At 38.3% G+C, this 13,288-nt stretch overlaps 1 protein-coding gene across 1 annotated transcript in view; it reads right to left on the bottom strand.

Annotated features, from left to right (window-relative positions):
- Nucleotides 1-9,615, bottom strand: part of LOC104403096 (cytochrome P450 27C1) — a gene marked incomplete at both ends in the record, with an annotated part of 12,093 nt that extends 2,478 nt beyond the window's left edge. The window contains 4 exons of the mRNA XM_010011136.1: nucleotides 3,121-3,284; nucleotides 4,979-5,188; nucleotides 7,751-7,950; nucleotides 9,425-9,615. Coding sequence (XP_010009438.1) covers nucleotides 3,121-3,284; nucleotides 4,979-5,188; nucleotides 7,751-7,950; nucleotides 9,425-9,615 — 765 coding nt within the window. The remainder of the gene's footprint in view (nucleotides 1-3,120; nucleotides 3,285-4,978; nucleotides 5,189-7,750; nucleotides 7,951-9,424) is intronic.
- Nucleotides 9,616-13,288: the final 3,673 nt, after the last annotated feature.

The raw sequence follows: 13,288 nt of genomic DNA, 5'->3' as shown, positions 1-13,288 counted from the left end.
TTCAGTTTAAAGCCAGTTCCCTTGTCCTATCACTACATGACTTGGAAAAAGCCCCTCTCCAGCTTTTCTGTAGGTCCCCTTTAAGTACTGGAAGGCTACTCTAAGGTATCCCTAGAGCCTTCTCTTCTCCAGGCTGAAAAAGCCCAATTCTCTCAGCCTATCTTCATAGGAGAGGTGCTTCAGCTCTCGTCTTCGTGGCCTTCCTCTGGACTTGCTCCAGCAGATCCATATCCTTCCTATGTTGGGGGTCAGAAGTGAATGCAGTTCTCCAGTAAGGAGGATCTCATGAGAATGGAGTACAGGTGCAGAAACACCTCCCTTGACCTGCTGGTCATGCTCCTTTGATGAACCCCAGGATACAGCTGGCTTTCTGGGCTGCAAGCGCCCTTTGCCAAGTTATGTTGAGCTTCTAATCAACGAGCATCTCAGGGCTGCTCTCAATCCAGTCTCTGCCAGTCTGTATATGTGCTTGGGATTGCCCCAGCCCAGGTTGCAGGACCTTGCACTTGGCCTTGTTGAACTTCAGGAGATTTGCGCTGGCCCACCTCTCAAGCCTGTCAAGATCCCTTTGGATCTTGATGGCATCCCTTCCCTTCATTGTGTTGATCGCACCACACAGCTTAGTGTCATCAGCAAACTTGCTGAGGGAGCACTCAACCCTACTGTTGATGTTGCTGACAAAGATGTTGAACAGTGCTGGTCCCAATACCAACCCCTGAGGAACACCACTCAACACTGGTGTCCATTTGGACATTGAGCTGCCAACCATAACTCTTTGAGTGCAACTATCCAGCCAATCCCTTACCCACCGAGTGGTCCAACCATCAAATTGATGTCTCTCCACTTTAAAGACAAGGAGTTGTGGAGGGCAGTGTCAAATGCTCTGCGCAAGTCCAGGCAGATTATGTCAATTGCTCTTCCCTTATCCACCAATCCTGTAACCCCATCATAAAAGGCCACCAAATTTGTCAGACACAATTTGCTTTTAGTGAAGCCATGTTGGCTGTCACCTCCTCATTTTCCATGTGCCTTAGCACGGTTTCCAGAGGGATCTGCTCCATGCTTTTGCAGCATTTAAGACAGAAAAATTATAACTTTTACCATCATTTTCTTGAATTATTTTTAAATGTATTTTTTTCAACTTGTATAATGAAGAGACACAGAAAGTTTCCTATGCAGAAAGTGAAACTGCTTTATTTTCAACTTCTCACTCATTAGCACAACAAAGCTTAAGGTTATAAACAATGTATAGGTAAAAACCCCAGCTTCTTGAAATGTTCTAGTTTGGGCTTATATCTAAGAAAAATTTAGAATCCAAATTCATCATGTCTTGTCTTCAAACAAATGTTAGAAGCATCATTCTCAGAACCTTTCTTTTTTTCTTCTTGCAATATTGAGTGACCCTAGCTAACATGCAACCCTCTTCTAGTCCTCTCAGAGCTCAGGGGAGCTGGCAATTCTGCCAGCTGTATACAGAACTCTGATATAAACACTGTTTCTTCCCAGGTTCCCAGCTCCTTCATAACCTCTTAAAAATTAGCACTGTTCCAGGGACAGCCGAAAGGCTTTGTAGCCAAAAACTGCCTTACAATTTTGTTGAAAGCTTTTATAATCCTCTAAACCTCTTTCTGTTTCTATGATAAAATGAGAACTGAAGTGACAGCAGTAGAGGAAAAGATTCCCTCAATTTCAGTTTTGTACTTGAAAATGAGGAAATCAGAAGTACCATTCTCTCACAAAAAAAATTGCTGCTGACAGAGAAAGCTGAGTCAGATGGAAAGGGAAAGTTGTTGGCATGAGCTTGAACTTTGTCCTCTTAGTTTAATGGAAACTCTGTCACACACTAAGAATGGAAAATTAATGGTCTGAAATATTAGAAAATGAATGGGATGAATAACTGCTTTACTTGAGAACCAAACATCAAAAAGCTTTCCAAACTCAAAAGCCCTTTGGGATGTTTAACCAATGAAACAATCTCCAGCACATAAATAAGTTTTACATATGCTTCTTATTTTGGAGTTCAGAAGTACTACTTTGGGGTGGATTTTTTTGTTTTCTTTAGAAACCTCACAAACTTTCTTAAATCAAAAAAATCTGATTTCAATTATCCAGAGAGGTTTTTTACTTTAAGACTACTTTACAAGTAATTTTAATCTTTTCTACTGTAAGACTATTAAACAGTCCTACATAGCACTTTCTTTATCAAATTCATGTATTTTTAAAATTTGTTCAGTTACAATCATTTACAGTAACAGTGTTCACTGATACTCTGAATAACTCCGTAGACGTGTATATAACACAATAACTCGTTTTTATCTCCTCTCATTCTTCTGATTGTCATGCTGCAGTCAACACTAAACTACGCTGATGACAGGAATGAGAGGAAGGGAAGATATATATATGACTTTAATGTTTCTTCAAAGACTCTAGATGACAAATCAGAAGAATGAGGAAAGATGGTCACATAGAAAGCTTCACTAGGTGTTAACACACTGCATATGCTAGCCTCATTAATACTGAACTCCATTACCACAGCTCTTAGCCTCAGTCTGACTGTGTGCTGCCAGCACAAGCATGGGTAGAGTAAACTTACGCCTTACCCACATTAGTGCTGGCATAACACCCATCTCCTAATAAACTTCAGCAGAAGCCAGGATCCAATCCATAATGTGTGCCTCAGTTGATTTAATTAGCCACGCAAGAAAATCCTTTACCAAATTCTACCCTTGAGTTTACTGATCAATTTTTTTCACACTAACTTTCAGCAGCCTTTTTTATTGTGGTCTACCTAAAGAAGCACAAATACCAACCCAATATTCTAACTAGTACAAGAAAATGTATGAAATTCAAGCCGAATGTAAAGACAACCACTATTTTATCTGTTTAATAAACTGCAGAATCTACTCAAAGTGATGGGCTCCTAGCTAGAACAGAACACTGACTTCATTCCAGCAGAGAGATTACAAAGTGATGTATTTTCTACTGCTTTAAAGATGTCATGACTTAAATGTGTCAGAATTTATGTCCTTATAAACAACATAACCCCCTGAAGATAGCTGCAAATGATTTAAAAACTGATTTAAAAACAACTGTGCACAAGAAAAATTATAACAAGCTTACTGTGTCCACTCCTGCCAGAAGCATTTCAGTCATATTGGCATAGACCTCTTCCAAAGTAAGTTCCTTACTCACTAGGAGGTATGTAAGTAGCCCACCATTCACTTCTTCTCCTCGATCCAGCTGAGACTGAATAGCCTTCAATTTGCTGTCGACATGGATCTGGCCTTTGAGATTAAAAAAAATAAATAATTAAGCTTCCATTTTTATTTTTCTGCTGATTCCAGGCAGTAATGACATTTCTCCCTTATGCTACACTACATATTAAAATAAAATAAATTAATCTATTTTCTCAGGAAAAAGATAGTAGAGTAGTGGTGGAGGTCCATGGGTACTTATGGTAAGGAAAGACTGAGCCAACAGGAACCTAGGTAGCTCACAGCATGAGAATGCTGAGTGCCAAGAAAGGACACAAGAGACTATAGCCTCTGACAGGGAATGAAGGAAGCTCAAGGTCAAGTCTTTCTGCCCACCTGGCTTGTTTTCTGATGACTCTGCTAGAAGTGGTGAACTCTGCAGAGCATGCTGTAACTCAGCACACAGAAGCTGCTACAAGATGTTAGCCGCAACCAGAAGGTCGAAGCTACAGAACTGAATTACACTGAAGACAAAGATGAGGAGCATCAAGTAATAACAAAAATTGAAATACGTCAGTGAATGACATTTTGAACAAGTTCACACACAGTCCCATTTATACTTCAGTGATTACAAACAGCACCTTCAGTGAAACAAGGGCTTTAAAAAGAGGAAAAACCCTCAGAAACTTAATACCTCACAGAATGAACTTACAAAAAATGAACTAGAATTAACAAGTTCCTTTATGAAGCCTACACAAATACACACATCACATAGAGTGATTTTCACCATTTGATGCCTTTTTCATAAAGGGATTCAACAAAGAAACAGTATCACAAGTTTCAAATGGAGCAAATTCCTCAGGAACAGTTTTTCAGCTGCTGTTAGGACAAAGCTGAAGTCTGCTGTTGTTTTTAACCCATAAAAGGGAACAAGAGTACATTATCATGGGAAATAATGTAAAAGTGGCAGTATAAAAATGTACAGAGTTCACAGAAAACACATTTACATCAGCATTACATGGGTTCCCTAACACATGGGTTCCCTAGGTACAGATCAATACATATTAAGAAATAAGCATACGAGGTGTATTAAAGGTTAAGAAACTAAAGAATCTGCCCTCAAGAAGACGTACACAGACCTACCTAGACAAATAGTGCCAATAAAATAAAATTTAAAATTCATGCAGATTTCTAACATTAAAGAGGGAAAGAATGTCCAAAATATTAAAAAAGAAAAATAAATATTGCAAAGACAAGTCCTTCTTACTTACATGAAAGCTGATTCATAAAGTAGCCTGGAATGCTTTATTTACAAAAAAAAAGCTTACTGTAGTACATCAGTATACTTCTATGTCAACTTACATGCTTGTATGTTAGATACATAATCTTCACAAAGAGTATAATTAATTGCTAAAGTCTAATTTTTCAACTTTCTATTTTTTTAACTTGCTGAAGTCAAGAAAACTACCCTCATTAAAATCTGAGTGGCTTAAGATAGTCTTGGCAAAGAACGCAAACCTGGAGTAAGGACTGGGTGCTGAAACAGAGGAAGACAAGCAAAGAAACAGCAGTGTAAAATAAGGAATGCTTAAAGTGTACTAGTAAATTTTCTTTTCAATAGAGTATGCTTTTTAAATGGTTCCTCTGGCCAGTCTGTGTTTAATGTGAAACTTACTTCTGCCGCAATGTCTTCTTAGAATTTTAGAAAAGAAATGCAGCAAGTCCTGTCCAAACACACAGAACCTGCAGAAATACAGCCGAACTTTTCTACTACTAAATCTTACTAAATTTGAAGAGTCCATCCCAGGATCTGCAGAACTCCCTCCAGGGTTTTGGAATAAGTGGACGAAGCCATCTGGGAATAGCACCTGCATACATAGTGGTCTTAAACATACTAAACATCAACTCCAGAGCCTCAATATATTCAACAGTCTGCTGAGGGACGTTGTTTTCCAGGCAGCCCAACCGGCATTCATACAGAATAGTTGCCACACCTGCACATATGAAATCAAAGAATTTGCTATACACATGCATAGATACATATTAATAATTTAAGGAATTAAAATGCTAACATAATGGAACCATCTTCCAAAAATATTTCATTATTATTACTGCAGCTGGGAGCAGATAAAATAGAAATTTACAACACAGTAAAAAGTCCCAGCTAAACATTGTAGTGAGACAGTGGTTGCTATGTCAGCAATGCTCAATATGAGAAGACAGCCAGGAATTCCACCAGAAGTAAAGCAGCCCTCCACAGCATGTTTGCTGTGTTATGCATTGCACTACAAATCCTGAGCCTGACGTGTTGGCCTCTGAACACACAAAAGGACACCCAACTCCAAAGGCATTTCTGATAACTGTGGTGACACCTCAAGTTTCTAGCAATGGCTATGCCTTTCTTTGTCATGAGCTGGTAGTAAATGAATAATGAGTATGCACAAATGAATAAAGAGCTTGCACTCTAGACAGTGATTTTGCTGCACACAATATATTCCATGTAACCCTGAAAATCAGCAAGCATGTGACATTGTTGCAAGTGACAGTATTGACTCATCTCTTGTTCCTGACTTGCTATAATTCCTCAGATGGTTTTTTTTCTGCAGTATTGCAGTGATCCCTACTAGAAATACCATCTTCCCCCACCAAAGAACAGTACTTATATATATTTTCAGTAAATTATTCTTCTTCTTCCCAACTCTGGACCACCTCTTCTCTTTATTAATTCTTAACTATCCATGAGTGTCCCTGCAATCTCTCAGCTCAGTTTTATAAACATATCCAAATCATTAAATACTAGACAGAACTCAGCCAGGAGCTGCCCTACTGGAGTAAGCCAAAATGTTCTTTCAGTTTGACAGCACCATTTATTACTTCCTGAACCTGGGTTTCTAGCAACTTTTCCTCCCAACTTGCAAAATCTAGATGACATTACCGAGCTTATTAATGAAAATATCACCTGGTGTGGTATAAAATGCATTCCTTTTATCAGAATAATCTTATATAATGATTTTTATCAAATCCAGTAGGGCAATTAGGAGATTTTAAAAGGCATTTAGATAATTTCTCAAAGCCATTTGCATCAAATCAAATGTTTTAAATAAATATTGTGCTTTTAAATTCATTATTTAATAGTTTATCCACATATTTCCAGGAAATATTAGAATAACTGTTAATTAGATAATTAGAATAAATGGTCTATTAACATTCTAGTCTCTTTGTTCTCTGTTTTTTCTATTAAAAATAGGTACAGTAGATAATGATGGTTTACTTTGATCTTCCCCTCCATTAAACTCTCCATAAATTCTCAAGTATATACATACAGATATTTTAAGAAAATTTCTCTTTTCCCTGTTCTTTACTTTGTATTTCTTCTTCAGAGACAAAAATAATTTTAAAATCTGGCTATTTTCAACCCACTCTTCCTTCTCTAATTTTCCTCCCTGGGAAGATTATTTTTCTGTGCCTCATATTTCTCTTGTTTCTCTTTCAGCAACTGCTAGCTCTTATCCATTCTTTTGCTCTTTACATGGTCCTTTCAAAAAAATCTTACACATTGGTTCCCTGAACAGTTGACAGTGTAAGTTAATTAAAACCACAATTGATATAGGAAATAAGTGTGTGCCAGGCACAAGTTATAAATGAAAAGCTAAAAGAATGCAAAGAATTTAAACCAACCCATCAGTTAAAGTGAATCAGTAAACTCAGAGTTTAGAATTCCATGAAGTTGGTAAATCTTAGTTTAATGCCATTTTTTGAGATTATTGATGTAGGACACGACTCATGTTAGTTTACCAAACAGGCAGCCACCAATATGATACCACATCTTCATAGGTGAGCAATTCAGAAGTTCTTACAAAGCTCAAATTATTCAGTTGCCTGTCAGCAGAGTACCTATGTTTTTAAAAGGTGCTATGTATAACAAGATCAGGTGGTATGCAATCAGTTAAAGGAATGCATGAAATAGAATCACCATTAAGATCTCTGTAAGAACACAGGAAATGCCATACTAGCTCAGGCTGCAGTTCCATTTAGCATTCCCTCACTGGTGGTAGCCGGTGGCAGATGACTTTAAAGCAAGCATAACAATCCCAGACTTGGCACGTCAAGGCATTCGAAAGCAGTGTCTTTTCCCACATTAAGTTATAAAAAGAATTTAGATACATCACACACTGATTCTCCACCAGGAATATGGCTACTATGTTGTTAAATTAACATGTCTTAGAAGTCACACAAAGTTAGCACCCTTATTCTTGAGAAACTAATACAGAAATAGAGCACTGAAATTGCTCAGGGCCTTGATTGCACATTTTACCTATATGCCAGCATTTCCACAGGAATTACCCCTTAATACAAGGTATCATCTCTTTGGAGTCTGCAAAGGAATTTTACTGATACCTGCTGTACTAAGTAGACAGACATCTGAAAGCAGAGTATCAAGCTTCCCTTTTCAGATTAATCACAACAGGGCACTAGTCATTTGCTAAAAATGCTTAACCATAAGCACACTGCTTTACATCCATTTTCTTTACAGATGTTATACAGCCTGGGCTTACCTTCCATTGAATACTTGAAGAAAAGGTTGTTAACATTGGTCACTGTTTGCCCATCGTCCTCTTGACTTCTGAGGGTGTGGATTCTTTTAATTAAGTCTGTGATTACTTCATTGACTCCCTCAGAGTAAACAGCCACATCTTTGGGTTTCAGAATTTTTTGCCTCAGTACACTTCTCATTTTTAGCCATTGTTCCCCTTCCCTAGAAGAAATTATTAATAATGTCTATACACAATTTTCCTTGACAATCATCAGCTGGGTAAGAGCTCCTCAACGAAACCATTTAGGAATTTCCATGTCAAATGAAAACAAGTGATGAAATGAAAAGTATGAGAATGTGTATGTGGTATTATGCTCCTACAGTTTTATGCTGTATTTATTGTATATCCTCATTAAATTTCAGTGTTGAAACATGTATATACATGTATAAGTCAATCTCTGGTTTCAGTTTTTACCTAGAATTGGTGCTTAATTACCAAAGACATGTATCTCATTTGGCAAAAGATCTGAGCTAGTACCATACATTCCATTACTGATATATCGCTTTCAGTTACCCTAACTGTAAACCTACAAAGTAATAGGACAGCAAACCTAGCTATAAGGAAACAATTTACAACTATTCTCCTTTAGCTATGTATTGAAATCTTTGTGGTGAAGACTAAAAATCTGAATTGCAGCATTTGCATGCTTTGTATAAGCAGAGTATCTGGGAACAGTGGTTCCAGAGATACCTTTCTATGAAGACAGGCAATTGCCTTTTATGCATTTATTTTAAATTGCCATGTATTCCCCTTCCCCTCCCCCCCCCCTTTTTTTTCACCTGAGGCAACGCTGCTGCAAGGTACTTAGTGACCAGCAAAATAATTTCATCTCTAACAGACATTTTCTGACTCTCTTGATTTAAGATCTCATTTAACAAAATATCAAGGAACCATTAGTTTGACTCTGAACTGCACTGAAGATTTGAGTCTGCAGTGCAAAACATAATGCCTTTTGCCACCAGTAAAGAAACAGGCTGTCATGACTCCGGAAATTAGTTTCCCTCTGAACAAACATCCTAAGTCAGTGGGGATGGTGAGTAGTTCCCAGTGGCAATTAACCACACCCACATGCACTGCCAGTTTATGTAAGCTTTACAGACAGAAAAATTCTAGAATCAGTCATGTACAAAAGTATCTGCATGGGGACACTCTACAGCGTGAATTTACCACATAGTGACTCCTCTGGATTGATCTGCTGAAGGGGCACTTTGATGAACAATAAAGCTGAAGCCAACCTGAGCCAAGAAGTTCACAGAGCACACTTGACAACTGGATACAACAGTCTAGAAGCAATAAAACCGCATTTGTGCAGTGCTGTGCCAAAGTTAATAAAGCTCTGTTCTGCAATACTGCTTGCAAGTGAGTCAGCTCAGACAGCTCTAGCTGATGCACATTCCTGAAGAATGCTTTTATGCAAGGTAGCTTACTCCAGATTCAAACTACACATTACCATCTCTTTGAAAATTTACAGCAGAACAGACAATTCACTATAAATTCTTACCCTCTTCCCTCCACTAGATACACAAATATCCCCACAAAGAAAAGCCTGAATTCCCATATGACCCATACAGTCCTTCAGAAAATCACTAAACTTTAACAAGAAAACAAAGAAAATGAAGGAGAAGCAACACTTACGCAGAAATAAGTCCCGTAGCTCTCCCTCGCAAGTCTCTGTACTCCTGCCAGGATTCCATGTTAGCTCTTTGTGGTGCTCTACCTTCTGCTCGGAGGACTTGAGCAACCATATCTCGATCTGCAATGGATACAACAAACTGGGGACCAAAGTGAGACTTGAAGATCTTTCCATATTCCTGAGTGTGTTTTTGCTACAATAGCACCAACAGAGAAACAGAAGCATTACTAAGGAAAAACATCACAAAAGGAAACTGACAATTTGTCATACAGTGAATCAATCTGTGACATCTAGAACTTGATCACCAGGCTTTCAGTCAAGGAATCATTTGGAATGTCAGCAGAAAGCATCCAGGCATTACTGTGAAATATTCGCAAGGAAAACAGAGAGGTCACACCACTCAGGACCTCTGACTGAAAAGACCCAAAGCTGTAAGGCACCAAGTGTGAGCAAAACCAAATACCAAGGAGATGAAAGGACTTGGGGCACCTAAAAACACATCCCTTCAGACCAAACAGGTTAGAAAGAATGTCTTGAGAAAATGAAAAACGTGGAGGTAAATAGGGTGAAATGAAGAGTAGAATACAAAGATATAATAATTTACTTTTAATGTCCTTTGTAAATACTTAGTCTACTGATTTGTTCATTACAAATAATTACTTATAAGTTTCTCACACCTAACTGGGGAAAATGAAAGCACAGCAGCCTAGTGAAGAACTGCATTTTGGGACAGCGTCATCAGCAGTGAACTTTAGAAAGACAAATGTTAATTCTGCAAAAGGAAGAAAGTTAAGGTCTATTCCTGCAGTGAGGTTTATTTAGTGGCTGATCCACAAGTTGCATGATTCAAGCTGGAGGCAAGCAACAGGCAATTAAGGATTAGAAAACATTGAATGTATTTTTTAAAAAAAAATAAAATAAAAGTTTTCCAGTAAGGTTTGTGCTATCACTGTACCATTAAATCTTACTGATTATTTCAAATAAATTTCATTCTGATATAGTAGTGAAATGAAACACCCAAATCCCAGGAGTTCACTTCAGAGTAGAGGTACATAAACATTTTAGGGGCAAACCCCACCAAAACTGCAAAGGAGCTGTTAAAGAGATATTATGAGGAATCTGAATTTAAGAAAGCTTTAAATTTTAATGCCTTTATTTCAGGTTAAAGTAGCAAAACAAGGTAAACTGACCAAAGCTTAACGTTGACACATTACCTGCATCTAATCTAAATACATCTGCTTGCAGAGTTGCATTGATTATAAATAAAAGATATTTGAACAAATGGAAATTTTCATAGCTACACTCGTGAAAGTTTAGTATTGACCCATGATTAACTTGCAAGAAATATTTTTTTAATCAGTCTTGGTTAGAGAGATGCATTTTTTAATTGCCAACAATAAGTTTAAGACACATGAATCACTCTTCAGTACATGGTACCAAGTGCTTATATAAAATGTACCTCTTTCTGCCCATTTTCCAAATAAAATATGAGTTGTGCAATTGTGGTCTTTGCCAGTCTCCTCTTAACTACTTTTGGAGAACAATAGCCTATTACAGTCAAGTTTAACAGTCAGTTAAAGGTCTCGTACAACTGAATTCTTACCATTTTCAAAAATCAGCACCTGGATTCAAATGAGACACGCATATTAAGTCACCCTGATAAGGGAAATGCTACAATAGGAACTCAACAGTTATCATTTCTGCTGGTTTCACTGCTAATCAAACACTACATGCAGACCAACACATGAACAAGCATACCCAAAACCCAAAGTATCTTCAGAGATACTGAAACTGAACCTGAGTCTTTAAAGGAAAGAATGAGTTGGGAGATCAGTGCTGCAAGGGAAAGGCGGTGGAGTGAGGGGGGATACAGGTCACCAGTCATAAAAAAACAGGTTAAACAAATTTTGCTGTTTATGGAGTAGCTTGTTTCTTCCACCAGCAGTGAGGTTTACCTGTGAGGATGAACTTCAACAGAAAAGAAATCAAGTGTCAAGTCATATAATCAAATAAATGAAATGCTGATTTTAGAACAGAAAAAGGCGGACAAGTTATTTGGGCGTCTCTTGCTTTCTACAGAATGATGTTCAGTGCATCAACTTCATGTTTAAAAAAATGTCAGGAATTTCTCTTCCATATTTTCTATCACAACATAGGTTTTGTTCCCCTTGCTCCAAAAGTTAAAAATATTACACTTTAATGTCTCACATACCACTCTCACACCAGGCATTTTCACACATCATAAATTCAAACTGCCAGCATCCAAACCTTCCCCCCTCACCTTCCTTTATACTTGCATAGCACTGATGAGACAAAAGGGATCTAACCCCATCAAATTAAAAATACTTTCCCTTTGTCACAATTGCTGTAGGCATTACTGCTTTGGCCAGGAGTAACTGGAATCATGTTACTGAGAACAGAACTTCCTTTGTGAAAAAGCACTCAGCTCCCCACCCCTTCTGCATATAGCATACAAATATTTGTATGCACCAAAGGACATCATTTAAGTAGCTGTGCTGGTTACCAAAGGGGTTCAGATTAATTCATTCCTGATGTTCACTGTATTGTTAAATTTAATAGACATTAATCCAGTTAATGCCTATTTGCATCTAGCATTATACGCAAACAGGGCACACATGACTTGTAAAGTGATTTTTGAGACTCAAAACAAAATAAAAATCAGTATCATATTAAAACTCCTCCATATCCCTCCTTCCACCTTCCTTTCCATGGATAATATTCATGAAAGAAGAAAATATTCATATCGGCTAGTGGTAGTGAAAAGCATATACTATGTAGTTTGTCTTTCATTCCTTTTACTATTTTGAGTTACTTTCACTGTTTTGAAAGAAATTGAATGCAGTAGTAGTTGGAGGAGTTCGGTTTGTTTTCATGTTATGACTGCCGAGTGCCTCTTAAATTCTGTATACCACCACAGAGGTAGAGGAAAAAAGAAACAAAGTAACAGAAAGCTTTAGCTATCATGAAGTTTCATCTGCATGTCCCTGGGTTAGCAAGCAATTAAGCTGACCAGTTCATCACTGGCAATCTCGTTTAGCTTTCATCAAACACGGCATGCACTGAGGAACCTAACACTTGTTTTTATAGATCTAAATAGTAAATGCAACAAAGGCAGAACCAAGCAACTATTCTCCCCCCCACCCCCACCCCCCGCCTCTTTCTGGTGTTTTTAGGTCCTTTGTAAATCCTAACTTTCAAGTTTTGATCCTCCAACCATTTAAAGTTTTGTCCTGTTCCCTTTGGTTTCCCTTTTCTGTTTTCACTTCCCACTCTTTCTTTTATTTCAGTGATTTTCAGTCAGTGAGCCTCTGGGGGTTGTCTGTGAATCTCTTCCCAGCAACCTGCAAAACGTCACTAAGAAAAGCAAATAATAAATGCCACGTTTGAGGTATTCCCAAGAGATATGTACTGCCAGTGGAAAGCTTTATTGATCCATAACTGCAAAAGGATGGGAAGCACTGCTTTACCCCCTCAAACACACGTGCTCACTTCGGCATCGCTTGGATTACATGGGGAAAGGGCCCCAGGAGATGCACTGTGACTGTTTAGGAATGAAACCCACATTCTCGGCCAAGCAACCAAAAAATCATATTTTGATAGAGACAGCCTTACGGTAAGGCAGTTACACATGCGAGCATCCAGTAAATGCTATACAGAGGAAGGATACTGGTTCACCAGCTCCTGCTGCCTCAGGCCCCAGGCCGAGGCTGAGAAGATCACACACCACACGCCGTGGCCCGTGGACCACCACGGAGGTGGCGGTGCCCAAACCAGAGAGAACAGTTCTCAACCCCCACCCCCGTTCACATTTACTTCACCGTCTCCCACCCCACCGCCTACTCCAG

This window comes from Nestor notabilis, unplaced genomic scaffold (genome assembly GCF_000696875.1).
Source record: "Nestor notabilis isolate BGI_N333 unplaced genomic scaffold, ASM69687v1 scaffold8303, whole genome shotgun sequence".
NCBI lineage: Eukaryota > Metazoa > Chordata > Aves > Psittaciformes > Psittacidae > Nestor > Nestor notabilis.
Note: the sequence above shows the minus strand (reverse complement) of the source record. Positions and strands in the feature narration are given on the sequence as shown.